Source organism: Carcharhinus amblyrhynchos, chromosome 12, assembly GCF_965287045.1.
Source record: "Carcharhinus amblyrhynchos chromosome 12, sCarAmb.v2.hapA, whole genome shotgun sequence".
NCBI lineage: Eukaryota > Metazoa > Chordata > Chondrichthyes > Carcharhiniformes > Carcharhinidae > Carcharhinus > Carcharhinus amblyrhynchos.
The window spans coordinates 51813840-51832734 of NC_137335.1; the positions used below are offsets into that span (position 1 = coordinate 51813840).

At 43.0% G+C, this 18895-nt stretch overlaps 1 protein-coding gene across 3 annotated transcripts in view; it reads left to right on the top strand.

Moving 5' to 3' along the window:
• Window positions 1–18895, top strand: part of LOC145350605 (potassium channel subfamily K member 2-like) — a 136103-nt gene that overhangs the window by 86708 nt on the left and 30500 nt on the right. For all 3 annotated transcript variants that reach the window (XM_080199807.1, XM_080199808.1, XM_080199806.1), the window contains exons 2-3: window positions 4793–4910; window positions 10755–10915. In XM_080199807.1, coding sequence (XP_080055933.1) covers window positions 4793–4910; window positions 10755–10915 — 279 coding nt within the window. The remainder of the gene's footprint in view (window positions 1–4792; window positions 4911–10754; window positions 10916–18895) is intronic.

The window sequence follows — 18895 nt, forward strand, 5'->3', positions numbered from 1 at the left end:
ACTGTGGGAGGAAACTGGAGCACCCAGAAGAAACCCACGCAGACACAGGGAGAGCGTGCAAACTCCACACAGTAACCCAAGCTAAGAGTAATGTGGGGAAATGCAGCAGCAAGTTTTCCATAGCTAAGCCCTATAAACATAAAATGAGAGAAAGACCAGACTTCAAATAGAGCTACAACAAGTTTTCGATCCACACCTGGGGCTGGGCAGGATCTTGGTTTAACATCTCATCTAAAAGACTACTCCTGACAACGTAGCACTCCCTCAACACTGTACTGGGGTGTGGGCTTAGATTGTGTGCTGAAGCCTCAGCAATGCAACGTGAACCCAAGACCTAATATATGGGACTGGCTAGATGGACTAGCAACTCGCTTCCTCTCTGTCATTACTGGTGTCATTCAGAAGTGAGAGTGCCATCACTAAGCAAATATACATATAAACTGATAATCCAAACTATAGCCTCTTCAAGTTATCTAATGGAGATAATATTATGTATTCTCTATTATTTTGAACACCAGTATCAAAATCCTCTTTGGCATTTATACTGAATATCATAAATGGGTTAAAGTGACATTCTTGGATTATCGGACATATATTTGCTTTCAAGTCAGTTCCTATGACTGTGCTCAAAATCTTGAATTTAAATACAGTCATAGGAACTGATTTGAAAGGAAATATATGTTAGATGATCCAAAAATGTCACTTTAACCCATTTATAATGTTCAGTATAGATGCCAAAATCTTGAATTCAAATACAAACTGAAATAAATTCAAGAGCTAGAAAGTAGTTTGCCTCACATTACCTCAGGCAGAACAATGCTGGCCGGCTGCCATTTCCTAGTCTGGTGATGTGTTACTTGCTGCCTCCTGTGTAGCTGACACAGTTGTTGCTGCCATTGGTAGGCATGTGAAGGTGTAACCCCTGGATTCTCTGGAAGAGCTTGAACTGAGACATCCTGCAGTCACACAGCTTACATGGTTGATGTGACAACAGGGTTGGAAACTTGGACTGTGAAGGCCCGGACCAGCAATTCACCCAAGAAAGATGAGCTGGGTACCTGAAAGATTGGACCTGAAGCTATGCTAATTAAAGGGCTGTTTCTTTAGGATGCATTCTATAAGAGTACCTGATCCAGTTATGGAAGCAGAAGTTGCATGAGAACAGCAGTTGAACATAGGTCAGTCGGTCCTAAGAGATCTGTAACATGATCAGGAAATGGAAGAGAGGAGGCTGAGAAAGGAGGTTTAGTGAGGAAGGCAGGAGGAAAAGAAGAGGTGAAGAAGAGGCAGCTGAGTCCTGCGTAAGTGGACAGACAACAAGCAAATGAATTGAGGTGTTCTGCTTCAACTTCAACAACTTTCCTGACCTCAAAATGAAGCCACCGTTCACCACTACCACACTTAATTCGCACTCCCTGTTATAATCTTTCCCTTGGCCAATATTGAACATAACCCTCTCAAAATGAGGGCTGGCATGGTGGCACTGTGGTTAGCACTGCTGCCTCACACCGCCAAGGATCCAAGTTCAATTCCAGCCTTGGGTCACTGTCTGCGTGGAGTTTGCACATTCTTCCCGTATCTGTGTGGGCATCCTCTAGGTGTTCCGGTTTCATCCCACAGTCCAAAGATGCGCGGGTTAGGTGCATTGGCCAAACCAAATTACTTTGAGTGTCGGGGGATTAGCAGGGTGAATAGGAGGGGTTACAGGAATAGAGCCTGGGTGGGATTGTAGTTGGTGCAGACTTGATTGGCTGAATGGCCTCCTTCTGCACTATAAGGATTCTATGGTTCTATGAAAATATCTTTACAGAAAGACACTTCAAATTGTACAAATAATATTGAATGGTTCTCGCTTGGGCATTAGTGACTACCTTGCTGATGCCCTTGATTGTCGGACCCCTGATGCCATGGAGACTTGCTGAGTGAGTAATAGGGGAGAGGTGTATTGTGCAGAGTGAGAAGTTGATTGTGTGATGGGTATCAGGTGTAATGTGAGGATATTGTCTTTCACCTTGACCACTGATGTAAAGCCACTGCCCTTTTTGGCATTGCTGCCACACCCAATGAGCCAGTGTGTGGACACTAACTTCCCTGGCAATGTGTTCCCATTTCCTTTCTGAACCGCTGCCTGAGGATTTTCCCAAAGAAATCATTGCAGCTCCTGCATTCTCTCAGTTCACTTTTTCATCAGTTTTCATGCTAGGTCTGCATCCAGACAGCCAGCTGGCAAGATGGCACAGTGGTCAGCGCTGCTGACTCACAGCGTCAGGGACCCGGGTTCAATTCCTGGCTCAGATCACTGTCTGTGTGGAGTTTGCACATTCTCCCCATGTCTGCATGGGTTTTCTCTGGGTGCTCTGATTTCCTCTCACAGTCCAAAGATGTGCCGATTAGGTAAATTCTCCCTCAGTGTACACAAACAGGTGCCGGAGTGTGTGGCAACTATGGGATTTTCACAGTAACTTCATTGCAGTGTCATTAGACAAGGAACCTAAAGAGAAAATGCTGGAAAACCTTAGCAGGTCAGGCAGCATTTGTAAGGAGAGAAAAGAGCTGCTGTTTCAAGTTCAGATGCCCCTTTGTCAAACCTTTAACAAAAGCTTTGAGATTTTCCAACATTTTTCTTTTGGTTTCAGATTCCAACATCCATAGTAATTTGCTTTCACCAGACAAGGAATTGGATAAAGATAAGGGACACCACAAGAAGGGTGGGTGGCAAGGTGTAATAACTATAGGGAGCAATAAGACGTTCATAGAACAATGCTCTCAATAACTTCCCATTATGTAAAATGTAACAAAAAAAAGTTCAATATTCACAGTCTTGGAGGAGAGAGAAAAAAGACTAGGATTTAACATTCTATTGAGAAGCTAAACGCTATGACAGGATTGGCACCACATTGCAGCTTGGTTTAGTCAAGTTGTGTGAAGATGATTTTTTCATGGTATGTAATTAATAGTTAAAGATTCTGCTCAGAGAAAGCCTCAAAACCAGCCATCTTTTGTTCTCCTGGCTGTATTAAGGAGACTTTAAAGGATTAAAGGTATGTATTGTAACGTTAAAATTGGATGAGATTTTTAAACGTGAATACAAAAGGAAAATAGTTCTGTGCACATTTCCATCGTTCAAATCTTAACTAATAGATTCCCAAGCATATCTTCTTCTAATCAATGAAATTTCCATCTGAAATTCATATGTTTGCATACAAAGCAGCCTGTTTGATTAGTACCCCTTTCGCAAAATTCACTCCATCCACCACTGTTACACAGTAGTAGTGGTGTTTACCAGTTATGAGATACACTACAGGAACTCAGCAAGCCTCCTTAAGGCACCTTCCAAAACCACGACCGCTATCATGTAGAAGTGTAAGAGGAGCAGACACATGGGGACACCCTCACCTCCAAGTTTCTCTCCAAGTCACTCACTGTCCTGACTTGGAAATATATTGCTGTTCCTTCAATGTTTGGGTCAAAATCTTGGAACTCATTCCCTTGGAACACACTGTGGGTGTATTTTCACCTTGGGAACTACAGTGTTTCAAGGCTGCAACTCACCACCACATTTTCAGAGGCGACTAGGGATGGGTAATGAATGCTGGTGCAGCCAGCAAGCCTACGTCTCGTAAGTGAATTTAAGTAAATAATTTGAACAGTTTGACCATGCGGATAATGAAATGTATAAGTTGGAACTCTTTTTGAGGAAGATGGGAAACCAAGGCAAAAACTGACCTATAAATATCTAGCTTTATAGCATCTGTGAGAACTTAACCTCTGAGGTGAAAGCTCAAGAACAAACAGAATTTAAATAAAGATGAAAATAAATGATCACTTTAGTAAGATGGATACAAATGCATTATTTGTTAAAGGTGTGGAGAGCATTATAAGCTTTTCATATGCCCCTGAAATAGAAACTGACTTCTTGCAATGTCTTTTTCCTGTGGTTCTGCATGCATGAAGGTGACATATAACAATACAGAAGAATTATTGTGTTGCTTTGTCTTAGGATGCATTTATTTTATATGTTTGATCTCAGTATGAATTGGCTTTGAACTGACTTGTGTTGTGTAGCTGTTGTATTAAGGATTGACCTGACTGTCCAGCCAAGTGTTGTGTGACTCCAGTGTCAGCTTTAGCTTTCACTCTGCATCTGGATTACTTTTTCAATAAACCTCGAAATAACTGCAGTTCTACTGTGAATGCATCCTTAGAGTGTAATGAGATCCAGACTGAAAGCTCTGTTGTTCCTAGTCACCAGTCTCAGAGGCTTGGGCATCTCAGTGCTAGCTGTGTGCATTGGAGTCAGCAGCTTTTCACATTTTAAAGCAGTTTAAGAGCACCTGTAACCACAGCAACATGGCTTTCTACATCTCATATATCCGTCCATCCTATTGACTTCAAATAAAATTGCTAAATTAATCCTTGGTAAGAGACGGATGTGGATTTCGGTGGCCTGACTACTATAAAGTAAAAATCGAAAATAAGTCTATCCAACCTTTTCACTACGGATCTGTAACAGCCACCCAAGAGGGAGGAGACTTTAATCCCATCTGTCAGACTAAGTCCCAGATACCACATAATGCCTAGGATTGCAGGCAACCATCTGAGAGAGAGAAAACAGCCTTCAAAATAAACCATCTATAATACAATCAATAAAAAATGTTCTTCAAAGAAAATGGCAGCGTTATTATTCAGTCATCCAATGATGTCAGTTAACTAATGTGTTATTCTGTATGTTTTGCTGTTGTATGATCAATGATTTTGGAAGCTTACTGATGTATACTTTTCAAACTGACAGCATCTGATGGAAGCTGTAAATGCAGGTGTTAACCCTGCGGGGAATTCTACCAATCAAACCAGCCACTGGGACTTGGGCAGTTCCTTCTTCTTTGCTGGCACCATTATAACTACCATAGGTAAGGAGTTTATGATAAATCTTGCATCCACCATTCATGATTTTTTAAAATTAATTCATGAGACATGAGTGTCGCTGGCTGGCCAGCATTTATTGCCCATCCCTAGTCGCCCAAGGGCAGTTGAGAGTCAACCACATTGCTGTGGCTCTGGAGTCACATGTAGGCCAGACCAGGTAAGGGTGGCAGATTTCCTTCCTGAACAGACATTAGTGAACCACATGCCTTTTTCTGACAAATGACTATGGTTTCATTGTCATCAGTAGATTCTTAATTCCAGATCCTATTTTCTTTTCATTGAATTGAAATTCCATCATCTGCCATGGTGGGATTCGGACCCAGGTCCCCAAAGCATTATCTGAATTAATAATGTGGATTAATAGTCCAGCGATAATACCACTAGGCCATCACCTCCCCATGTTTATGTTCACCTCATTAGTTTTAAGGGTGTGCATCACGAGACTCCTACGATTAGTATTGTAGCCTTAGCAAAATCCAGAAACTTAACAGCAATTGGTTCAAATTGCAATGTGCCCCTTTTAACAAAATCCCCCTGTTTTCTTTTCAATACAAAAGCAGAATTTGATACTCTTGACAATGCAATATAAGGTGGTTAACTTTTTAAATTGGTGGTAGTATGTAGAATTACACTATAGTACAATATATTGGGTATATCTTGTATTACAGGCTACATTTTATATAACCTTTTGATTCCTATTGCACAAATTCTCTGATCCTTTCAGATAATGTGAAAACTATATAGTTTGAGAAGTTTCTCATAGTATTGTTTTTGTCTCACAGTTCATCTCCTAACCTATCACATATTTAAACATAATTCTAACTTTGGATAATATTACAAATTGAGATATATTGGATCAGTTGGCCATAACACATCTCTTTAGATTTTAACTTCCTTTGAAGTCAATGGGAGGGGTTTCATGGCCTTGCTCCTCCCAAAACCGTAAAATCCCACCTGAGGTCAACGAACCTTTCCATGGTTTGGCCCTTGTCCGCTCTGATTCCCGTGGCAGGTGGACCAGTAAAATTCCGGCCAATATGCCACTTAATGTCAGCGGTGAGGATGGGCAAGGTGACATTTTAGGAAAAGACACACTATCAGAATTAGAACATAGAACATAGAACATTACAGCGCAGAACAGGCCCTTCGGCCCACAATGTTGTGCCGACCAATTAAAAAGCAATGACCCTCTAACCTAAACCAATCCCTTTCCATCCATAAACCTATCCACGGATCTCTTAAACGCCCCCAAACTAGGCGCATTTACAACTGCAGCAGGCAGGGCATTCCAATCCCTCACCACCCTCTGGGTAAAGAACCTACCTCTGACATCCGTCCTATAACTACCACCCCTTAATTTATAGCAATGCCCCCTTGTGCTAGCTTTCTCCATCCGAGGAAAAAGGCTATCACTGTCCACCCTATCTAAACCTCTAATCATCTTATATGTTTCAATAAGGTCCCCTCTTAGCCGCCTTCTTTCTAACGAAAACAACCTTAAATCCCTCAGTCTCTCCTCATAGGACCTCCCCTCCATACCAGGCAACATCCTGGTAAACCTCCTCTGCACCCTCTCCAATGCCTCCACATCCTTCCTATAATGTGGGGACCAGAACTGCACACAATACTCCAAGTGTGGCCGCACCAGAGTTTTGTACAGTTGCAACATGACGCTGCGGCTCCTAAACTCAATCCCCCTACCAATAAACGCCAAATTGGAGGGTATCACAGATGAAGAGCATTTAAAAAGGAACAGAATGAGTGGTAGGAGAACACAAACACAGGAAATTAAATTGAATGAACCTGTATGGTTCTTGTGTGGAAAATAAGAGAAGGAATTAATTTGCAGGAGTTGCTGCTGTTTAACTTGAAATTTTCCTGTAATTCCTAATTTTTGCCACTTGATGGGACTGGAGCAAAACACTTGTTGCAGCATGATAGATATCTTGGTAAAGGTGAGTGAATATTATTTTGTCCCTGGCTTTGCTATATACCCAACCCACTAAATTAACTTATGAACTCCACACTTACCGTATTTTATTGATTGGCAGAACTGAATCATGGCCTTCCACATATGCAACCCAAATCACCATTCACCCCTGCGTTCACAGTTTGACCCTGATCGCTCTGAAAACCCTATCACATTTTTCTCATGACTGTCTCAAATCTGATCCTCAAGACCACCAGCGTACCTCTGCAGCGGCATTTGCCACACTTCAGCTCTCCCCGGTGACAGCTCCGCATTTTTCCCTGTAGCCCTGCCAGCTCTGGACATTGCACTAATGCCTCTGCCTAAATCTCTGTGCACTTTACCTAATACATCTGCCAATATTTGGCCTGGTAATTTTCCTGAACCCTGACCTGATTGCTCAAAAGCCAGCTAAACATTGTGACTGGCCAAATTTCCTCTCAATGTTGTCCTCCAACACTTTTAATAGCTTTGCTGCATGTTCTGGTTCTGGGGCCAACTCTCCTCCTAACCTCTGTCTGTCAGCTACATCATAACTTCCCTGATGGGATTGTTGATCTGCAGTCCAATGACCGTGGTCTGATGGTCTGTGGCACGGTGGCACAGTGGTTAGCATTGCTGCCTCACAGCACCAGGGACACAGGTTCAATTCTTAGCTTGGGTCACTGACTGTGTGGAGCCTACACGCTCTCTCTGTGTCTGCATGGGTTTCCTCTGGGTGTTCTGGTTTCCTCCCACAGTCTGAAAGATGCGCTGGTTAGGTTAATTAATCATGTTAAATTCTCTCTCGGTGTACCTGAACCCAAACATCAGAGTGTGGCGACTAGGGGATTTTCATAGTAACTACATTGCAGTGTTAATGTAAGCCTACTTGTGACACTAATAAATAAAACTTTTAAAACTGCATCAGCCCCTAAATGGCCCACGAAGTAACATTTTTGCAGATAGTACCATTGCAGCATTTGTCTGGATGCTTTCTACCTCGCAGTCTAATATTTTGTGGATGCAAAGTCTCATTCACTAGTGTTTATTTGAAAGGAAGCCTTCAACTCAGTCTCCCTCCTCCCTTCTTCCATCTCTCTTCTTCTTACCCCATTTTATTCACTCTTCCACCCTTTACACCCCCACTTTCACCTCATCCTTTTTACCTTTCTCCTTCCTTTAACTCAATTATTCATTCTAGCCTCTGATCTTTCATGGCTGAAAACTCCGTCAGTCATGACTGCTAATCCTATCTGGACAAAACTAAAATAAAGAGAATGGGATCCACAAAACTGTGTGATAGTGTGCACGAGAGAGAGAATGTAATGTGGCTAATGCTCTGGGGACATGGGTTCAAACCCCACCGTGGCAGCTGGGGGGATTTCAATTCAATTGATAAAGTCTGGAATTGAACGCTAGTTTCAGTAAAGGTGACCATGAAATTGTCATTGATTATTGTAAAAAACTATCTGGTTCAATAATGTTGTGTATTGAAGGAAATCTGCCATCCTTACCTGGTCTGGCCTATATGTAATTCCAGATTCACAGTAATGTGGTTGACTCTTAACTGCCTTCTGACATTGCCTAGCAAGCTATTCCATTCAGGGGCAATTAGGGATGGGTAATAAATTTTGGTCTTGCCAAGACATCCCATGAAAGAATAAAAGAAAATAGATAAATGCATCGTAGTATGTGCAAAGTCATGCAGGCTATAATTCTGATTTCATATAATTATTGCCTGGGATTTTACCATCTTGCCCCAGAACCAGGGCAGGCACAGTTCGCAGGACAGCACTCTCCATTGTCCTCGGGTGGAATCTTATGACCCCCGGATGGGTGAGGCGGTAAAATTCCAGCTATAGAATCCTTACAGTGCAGAAAGAGGCCTTTTGGCCCATTGAGCCTGCACCGGGAACAATCCCTATCCCCGTAACTCCACATATTTACCCTGATAATCCCCCTATCACTATGGGGCAACTTTGTGTGGCCAATCATTCTAACCCGCACATCTTTGGTCTGTGGAAGAAACTCATGCAGACAAGGGGAGAATGTGCAAACTCCACACAGTCACCTGAGGCTGGAAATGAACTCAGGTCCCTGGTGCTGTAAGGTAGCAGTGCTAACCACTGTGCCACCATGCTTAATTCCTCATTCATGCTAAATGAACTGTTTTCAGCTGGGGCAGTGATAGTAACAATATAATTGGTTCAAGCTATAAAGATAAGTCATTTAGGGAACTGTTTTCTGGTCATCATCTAATATCCCCAGTTGGAAAGTGTGTTTATATGTGTCTCAGTGAAGACAATAATTGGGTTTTGCTGAGATGCCATCCAGTGATGAATATCATGTTGACACTCTGTTTAGGCTCACGTGAAAAATTTCACATGGAAGAGCAATTGGAAGTCTCCTGGTATATGTGTCATTTCGTGCTAAAAAGAGGGCAGGAGGAGTGAAAAATAGCAACTATCCAAAACAGCAAAAGAAAGGAGTTGAATGAGAAAAATCCATCATTGGGAATTCTACATAAATGACGTATAATCACACTATTGTTTTCAATGAGCGAATGTGAGATTGAGGTAATATACAAGAATGGATTGAGAATTGGTTAATGGACAGAAAACAGAGCCAGAATAAATGGGTCGTTCTCAGGTTGGCAGGTTGTGACTAGTGGGGTACAAGGATCAGTGGTTGGGGCCAAGCTGTCAATGATTTGGTTGTGGCAACCAAAATTTGTGTTTCCACGTTTTCTGACAACACAAAACCAGGCGGGAATACGAGTTTTGAGCAGTAATGCAAAGAGGCTTCAAGGGATTTAAGACAGGCTAAGAGAGAAAGCAAGAACATGGTGGATTGAATATAATGGGAAAAATGTGAAGTTATCCACTTTGGCTGGAAAAACAGAAATGCAGAGTATTTCTTACAGAGTAAGCGATTGGGAAGTGTTGATGTTGAAAGGGTTCTGAGTGTTCTTGTTCATGAATCACTGAAAGTGAACATGTAGGTACAGTCACAATTAGGAAAGCAAATGTACATACATTAAATTATTAAATTATTAAACATACATTGGCCTTTATTGCAAGAGAATTTGAGTATAGGAATAAAGATGAGTTGCTGCAATTGCATGAGACTGCACTTGGAGTATTGTGTATAGTTTTGTCATGTTATTTAGGGAGGGGTTGACTTGACATTGAGGGGGTGCAGTGAAGGTTCGCCATGAAACCCTGGGATGGTGGGATTGTCTTACGCGGAGAGATTGAGGAAACTGGGCTTACATTCTCTAGAGTTTAGAAGAATGAGAGATAATCTCTTTGATACATATAAAATTTATTTCTGGGCTCAATATAGGAAAGTTATTTTCCTTAGCTGGGCAAGTTGAGAACTAGGCCAATATCTCAGAATAAGAGACAGTCTATTTAGGACTGAGATGCGAAGGAATGAGGGTGGTGAATCTTTGGAAATCTCTACCCAGGCTGTGGATACTCAGTTATTGAGTATGTTCAAAACAAAGAATGATAGATTTATAGATATTAAATATATATAAAGGGATATGGGGATAGGAAGGAGATGGTGTTGAAGTAGAAAGTCAGGCATTGTCCAGTTGAATGGTGAAGAAGGCTTAGGGCTGAATGGCCTACAGCTCCTAGTTTCTGTGTTCCTGCGTTTGCTCCAGTAACAGTTATGTTTCGAAGAAACAAAATATTCATTTGTTGAAATATAAATTGTGTTTCTCCTATGTAAGTATTTGCATGTTTTCTTGTTTATCTTTTGAGGTACAATTTGCTGCACTTCAATCCTTAAATCCATTCTAAGCCTCATTGCAACTGTAAGAAGCTTTGAAAACTCTTGTCTAATTCAGTTTGTTCTTCTTTTCTCCTAGGTTTTGGAAAAATTTCTCCAACTACCGTGGGTGGAAAAGTATTCTGCATTATCTATGCCTTGTTAGGAATTCCTCTCTTTGGCTTTTTACTTGCTGGTGTTGGTGACCAGCTGGGAACCATATTTGGAAAAGGAATCTCTAAAGTGGAAGATGTATTCCTTGTAAGTTGCATAAATATATTTCATAATAAATCAATGCAAAACTGTGACTTAAAATGTTAGAATACCTATTTAAAATGTTAGAATCCTAACCCTTCTAGGGACCATATCTGTCTATTCCCATCCTATTCATATATTTGTCAAGGCGCCTCTCAAAAGTGATTATTATATCTGCTTCCACTACCTCCTCCAGCAGCAAGTTCCAGCCAAATTGTGTAAAAAAAAACTTAACTCTTACATCTCCTTTAAACCTTGTCTCTCACACCTTAAAACAATGCGCCCTAGTAATTAACTTTTCCAATGTGGGAACAAGCTTCTGACTATCCACTCTGTCCATGCCCCTCATAATCTCGTAAACTTGTATCAGGTTGCCCCCTCAACCTTCGTCATTCCAGTGAGAACAAACCAAATTTCTCCAACCTCTTCTCATAGCTAATGCCCTCCATACTAGGCAATATCCTGGTAAATCTTCTCTGTACCCTCTCCAAAGCCCCCACATCCTTCTGGTAGTGTGGCGACCAGAATTAAACACTATATTCTAAGTGTGGCCTAACTAAGGTTCTATAAAGTGCAATATGACTTGCCAATTTTTAAACTCAGTGCCCCGGCCAATGAAGGCAAACATGTCATCAGCCTTCTTGGTTACCTTCTCCACCTGTGCTATCACTCTGAATGATTTGTGCACCTGTACACCCAGATCCCTCTGCCTATCAGCTCTCTTAAGGGTTCTGCTATTTACTGTATATTTCCCATCTGTATTAGACCTCACAAAATACATTACCTCACATTTATTCAGATTAATCTCCATCTGCCATCTGCCATCTCTCTGCCCAAGTTTCCAACCGATCTATATCCTGCTGTATTCCCTGATGGTCTCATCACTCTCCCCAATTCCACCAACCTTTATGATGTCTGCAAACTTTCTAATCAAACCAGTTGCGTTTTGCTCCAAATCATTTATATATACTACAAACAGCAAAGGTCTCAGCACTGATCCCTGAGAAACACCACTAGTCAAAGCTTCCATTCAGAAACACACTCTTCCACTGCTACCCACTGTCTTCTATGACTGAGCCAATGTTGCAGAATAATACTTTATTAAAATAAAGACAATCCAAATTTCATTGACTTTTTAACAATGCTATTAAAATAGACATGGACATTTTAAGATTGCAATGCTCTTTAACACTGAAATATGATAGAAGTATGAATGGTTAAAAATATCTTCAGAAATTTATTTGTATAATTGTACATTTTGCTTGCATATTGTATACAGGAGTATGTGTTTTATGTATAACATCAGATGAATTAACAAATTAATTAGAAGTGAAATAAAAAAGAGAATAAATTCTACAGTGAGAAAGGTGAAAGTGTTCTTTGGGATCACTACAGGAACATGTAGAAATCTGTTACAATAGTGTCCAGAATGGCAAAGACAAATTTGGAAATAAAGCATATATGCAGATACAAAAACAAAGTTATAAAATTATTTCAGCATCTTAAGGAAAAAGGCAATCAAAAAAGAGGTGAGAACCATTAAACATGCTACAGGGCTGCAACAGAAGATGGACAATATTCCAAATGACTAATCCTTTTAATGCATACGATACATGAGTAACTTGCCCTCCCTGAGTAGAGACAACCCAAATATAATTAATGACTTCAATACAAATGAGATGGGAGTGCTGGATCGGCTAAATTGTCCCAGCAATCATATTTGAAAGATAGATGGCATTTATCTCAGAGTACTCTGGGAGATGAGTTTTGTGGCGCATGGTCAGCTATTGATGAATGCATGTTATGCTTCCTTAAGTAATCTAGTCCATCTTCCCAGTTACTGTCCCAAGGTCAAGGACCCAGTGTCAGCTAAGTGTTACTGAGAGGCTTATACTATCAAGGTATCTCTTGACTTTGTCAGCATGGGTTTGAGGACACTACACATCTGCTTGTGGAGCCTGCCTGCCTCTGTTTTTGAGCTGCTGTGAAAGTATGGCCACTTGGAGAGACTGAAACACCACTCATTGGCAGGCTAGCTTCCACTTCATTGTTCCTGGCTACCCAGATCTCACTGCAATAATGAGGTGATATTACTGCCCAAGACCTGTATAGTGACTGTCACTGCTGTCGAAAGAGCCTCTGTTGTGATGGGCTTGCACTGCTGAAGGCTCTGAAACTGTTCCTAGTTACAAAGCTGAACTTATACTTTCTAGGGTTTCCTGACAACCCTACATCTGTAGCCAGAAGATTGCTACATTTTTTTTGCCATGTACTGAAAGATATGGCCAGTTCATCCCAAAGCTAACAATGATTGGTCAAACCCTAAAATTAATGTCAGCACTATGGATATTTGGCATCAACAACTGGTGGAGGATATGATGTAATGTTCTCAACAGGTGGTTCCTGCCCCTGTGGATTGGTGATCACTTTGGTTCTGTGAAAGCTCAGCGTGCTTCCCTCAAGCTGCTTCATCTGTATCCCACTGTGTGAAGGGTTCTGTACTGATGCTTCTCTGAGCCAATTCCTTCCCTAGCCCAGGGAGGTGCTGTCATGTGATCTTGAAAAGCTCCCAATATAGCTTCTGGTCACATAGCTAAGGAGTTCATAAAATGCTACTGCTGTTGTTAAACATGATTCGAGTGTCAAATTCTTGTATGGCACATTGGTTATCAGAGGTTTGGAGACAAAGTATGATGGAACTTGCAAAAGGAAGGAGTGCAACACAAACTCACAGCTACAGCCATGGATCCTGCTTTATATCCCCAGCCCCTGTTTTAAAGTCTCCACATTTGACGAAGGGTTTTTCAGTCCCTGTTTTCATCGAGTGGGGTTGGTGTTGGGAGCGGAAAATCCCCTAAGATACTCAACTAGCATTTCACACTATTGTAAAAGTGATTGTCCATGCCACTATGCTGCCCCCCCACCCCCTTTCTTGTAATGAGAGTCCTGATATTCAACATCAGGAACACGATTTCAACAAATTTACACCTAATTATCAGGCCTCTACACCTCACAATTCACTCCCTCGTTACATTTTGGTGTGAGGGTGTGCCAACGTGAATCATGACTGGTCTCCCATGGCATGCACCTGCCCAGCAGACCCACTGGAGGAGCTCAGAAGAGTACATCACTCGAGGAGAGAGAGGCTCATGCCCAGGTAACACCCTGGCACTATCTCTTGACACTGTCATGGACAGTGTAGAAGGAGATGTTGTGTAGCTGAGGGTACAGGGTGTGTTGGGAATGGGTGTCATGTCTGGGGAAGGGCAAGGGAAGGAAGGGAAGGGGGTTCCATTTTTACTTTTAGGATAGCCTTTAAAATGATGTCCCAATCTTCAAGAAACGAAGTTGCTGGTGGGCTCTGTCATGGGACCCAACCCTTGAAGTTTTTTTTCTCAATTACCCTAACAACACAGCAGTGGAAGTTGCCATTTGCTTTTCCCACTTGCTGCGACAATCTGCAATACAAATGGGTAATTCCTCCCGGAACATGAGGCACAATCCTCCAGTGGGGTCAGTATGGCAGCAAGGCTGTCTCTAATTATATTTCTCTGCAGTCTGTTGTTGGCAGCTTTTCTCTGAGCTTGGAGAAGCAGGATGAGAGGGCACATGGATTTGCCAAGATTAGTAGGATTCCAGTGGCACGGGGAGCCATTGACTGTGGTTCTGCAGGGGCCTGATTTCAATAGGGGATTTACAAGAGTCACAAAACAATAGGATGAAATAGTCAAGGTGAACGTGCCTGTTTGAATTCTGCCTGCCCCATTTATGAAGGTATATTTTGTGAGAATTTTGAGAAGAGAAAGACAACATGTAGATGGTGTTAATAAATTTTGCTTGGAAGTCTTGGCTTCCATGTACAGAAAGAAGTGAGAGCAGTCATGGCAAGTGTACTTGCAGTGGTGTTTCTTTGATGATGATGACTGTATACAGAGAAGGGGAAGAGGTGTATGCACAGCAGAAATTGGTTTTGCTTACACAAGAAGGAAGGAGATTAAGATTGAGCACTGTAGTATGACTGGTGTCGACATTATGGAAGACTAGGCTGGGGTTTTCCAATCATGTTGTGGCAGAACTCACCAAGGGAGATTTGGTGGCCAACCAGATGTCTATTGACTTTTGGCAGGACTGGGCAATCCTGGTGGTGGGCGAGGCTGGTAAATCCGAACCCTAGAAGCCACAAACTGGCACAAACAGGGCTGCCTGTTACTTCTGGCACATGGTGCCTCATGCTGGGCAGGCTGTTAGCGTGGGTATGCCATGGATGCACATGTGTTCAGCTGCATGAAGAACCCTCCAATTACAGCTACTTAAAGGGACCAGCTTCCAACTTGCAGGTGAGCTGCTGTTGACTTACTTCTGCAATAAGTAACAGTACTGTGACTTGTTTCCAGAGGTCTTATGGTGAACTGATGCATCCATTAATGGAGGGATAAGCCTTGACTACCCAAGTCTACGAGAGGAATGGGGGTGTTCTTGCAATGTCCCTGGGTCTGCAACAAAACTGGGAAATGGAGCAGAAGCCACAGAAAGGAGGGGCTCTGCAAAAACTCCCACAGTGGGTTTATACTGAACACTTCCTGAGTTTCCATCTCACTCTTGTGCAATACCTGAGGCCATAAGACCACAAGACATAGGAGCAGAATTAGACCACTCAGCCCATAAAGTCTGCTCTGCCATTCAATCATGGCTGATGTTTTTCTCATCCCCATTCTCCTGCCTTTTCCCCATAACTCCTAATTCCTTATTAATCAAGAACCTATCCATATCTGTCTTATAGACACTTAATGATCTGGCCTCCACAGCCTTTTGCAGCAAAGAGTTCCACAGATTTACCACTTTCTGGCTGAAGAAATTCCACCTCATCTCCGTCTTAAAGGATCGTCCCTTTAGCCTGAGGTTGTGCCCTCTGGTTCTAGATTTTCCTACTAGTGGAAACATCCTCTCCACATCCACTTTATCCAGGCATTGCAGTATCCTGTAAGTTTCAATAAGATCCCCCCTCATCCTTCTAAACTCCAACAAGTACAGACCCAGAGTCCTCAACCATTCCCCATATGACAAGCTCTTCATTCCAGGGATCATTCTTGTGAACCTCCTCTGAACCTTTTCCAAAGCCAGTCCATCCTCCCTTAGATACAGGGCCCAAAACTGCTCACAATACTCCAAATGGAGCCTTATATAGCCTCAGAAGTACACTTGTATTCTAGCCCTCTCGACATGAATGCTAACATTGCATTTGCCATCCCAACCGCTGATTGAACCTGCACAGTAATCTTAAGAGAATCCTGAACAATAACTCCCAAGTCCCTTTGTGTTTTTGATTTCCTGAGCATTTCCCCATTTAGAAAATAATCTATGTCTCAATTCTGCCTTCCAAAGTGCATAACCTCACACTTTTTCACATTGTATTCCATCTGCCACTTCTTTGCCCACTCTGTTAACCTGTCCAAGTCCTTCTGCAGCCTCCCTGCTCCCTCAATATTATCTGCCCCTCTACATATCTTTATATCATCTGCAAACTTAGTAACAGTGCCTTCAGTTTCTTCTTATAAATTGTTAATGTATATTGTGAAAAGTTGTGGTCCCAGCATCAACCCCGAGACACACCACTAATCACTGGCTACCATCCTGAAAAAGACCCCTTTATACCCACTCTCTGCCTTCTGCCAATCAGCCAGTCCTCTATCCATGCCAGGATCTTACCCTTAACACCATGAGCTCTTAACTTATTTAAGAGTCTCCTGTATGGCCCCTTGTCAAAGGTGTTTTGGAAATCCAAATAAATCACATCCACTGGTTCTCCTTTATCTATCTTCCTTGTCACCTCTTCAAAGAACTCTTACAGATTTGTCAGACAAGTCCTCTTCACAAATCCCCTTGACTCAGTTCTATTTTATCATGCACTTCCAAATACTCTACAATCTTAACTTTGATGACGGACTCTAAAACTTTGCCAATGACCGAAATTAGGCTATCTGGCCTAGAATTTCCCATCTGCTGCCTCCCTCCCTTCTTAAACAGCGGTGTTACATTCGCTACTTTCCAGTCCCCTGGGACCTTCCCTGCCTCCAGTGATTGCTGAAAGATCACCACCAATGCCTCCACAATTTCCTCAACTATCCCTTTTAGAACCCTGGGGTGTAATCCCTCTGGTCCAGGAGGCAATTTGGTGTTAACAAGGAGGCTGCCACTGAACTGCCCACCATCGCTGGGTTTGGAACCTCACACTAGGGTGAGGATGGCATTGCCAGTGGTCATAAAGGCAACAATCACATGCAACTTCAACATGCCAGATCATTCCATCGTTTAATTTATCCAATGCATCCCAGTATGCCATCTATCACAGCATCCAGGAGGTGACAGAAGCCTTTTCTATGAAAAGAGACAATTACATTGTAGTCTCTCTGAGCATAGAGAAGCAGGTTGAGAGGGCATATGGATTTGCCAGATGGGATTCCAGATGGCGCAGAGCATCATTGACTGGTTCTGCATGGACCCGATTTCAATAGGGGAGATACAGGAGTCACAAAGATTGCCATTCCATCAGTATGCAGTTGTGTTTGACCGTAGAATAGAACCAGAGAATCCTGCAGTACAGAAAGGGGCCATTTGGCCTATCAAGTCAGGACCAACCCTCCGAAAGAGCATCCCATCCAGGCTGTCACCTCCGTCCTATCCCCATAGCCAATCCACCTACCTTGCATATCTTTGGACTGTGAGAGGAAACCAGAGTACCCGGAGGAAACCCACGCAGACACGGGGATAACGTGTAAACTCCACACTGTCACCTGAGGCTGGAATGGAACCTGGGTCCCTGACATGTGAAGCAGCTGTGTTAACCACTGTCAACATGCCACTGACCACGCACGGATCAAATCAATGGTCAACACTCACTATCCTCTCAGCAGCTTAGGTGCCTTCATCCACAGGTAGTCAACCATTCCTGCCATCTTTGTGCATTCAAGACAAATGAGAGGGTGGCTACTTGGATATGGGGGAAAATCCCCCTATTCCTGCTACTGCTGGACTAAATGAGGATATCAGATGTAGAAACATAGTGGAGCAGTCCATCAGTGTGTAAAAGCAGTGCTTCTGGTGCCTGGGCTGTTTAGGCAGGGATGTGGGGAGAAGACCCACCCTCACCCCCTGCCCCCCCCCCCCCCCCCCCCCCCCCCCCCCCCAGTATATACCAGAGCATGTTTCCAAGTTTGTGGTGGCTTGCTGCATCCTCCTCAACATCATCATTATGAAGCTGCAGCCATTACTGGCAGGAATCCAGCAGCCACCTCAGGCGGACGTGGAGGAGGAGACAGGAAGTTTACATCTGGGCCCCTTTAAACTCCAGACACACTGTCTGAGAGCGGCTGCTCAGATTCCACTTCCCATAAGAGAACTTCATTATACCAGGATGGATTAATGATTGTCTACGTTTCGCTCTATCTGGAACGCTTCAACAGTGTCCCCTTGACAATAAAAAAACCATCAACAATAATCTTACCTTAACATCTTTATCCCAAAACACATCTACTTACGCAACAGAAATGAATTATTCATGCTCGTGCATTGCCTGTTTTGTGAGTGTTTTTGCCTGTGCCAGTGCTCCTGCTTAGGGATACATCAGTGGCTGCAGAATGGCTGTAGGAAGCCTGCTGATATTCACTGGGTAGGCTGCAAACGGCTTTGCACGATTCGCTTGAGCAGCTCCTGTCCTTGAGGGCCTGGCCACGGATTGCACTACCTCGGCAAGGCTGGCAGCCGTCTGGGCTGGCAGGCTGAGAAGCAACAGCCAGAGCACTGTTGGAGTGCAGTGACGGGAGTAGTGTCATCCTGAGAGAGGACAGCCAGCTTGTGTTTCACACTGCCACTGCAACTTCCCCCGGGGCAGCAGCCTTTTGGAGCACGGATTGCTTGGCCGTCAGGAGAGCTTGCAAGCTGCGTTGAGCTCCTATGATCTGCAGCCACGACAGCAGCAGTCTGTGCCTG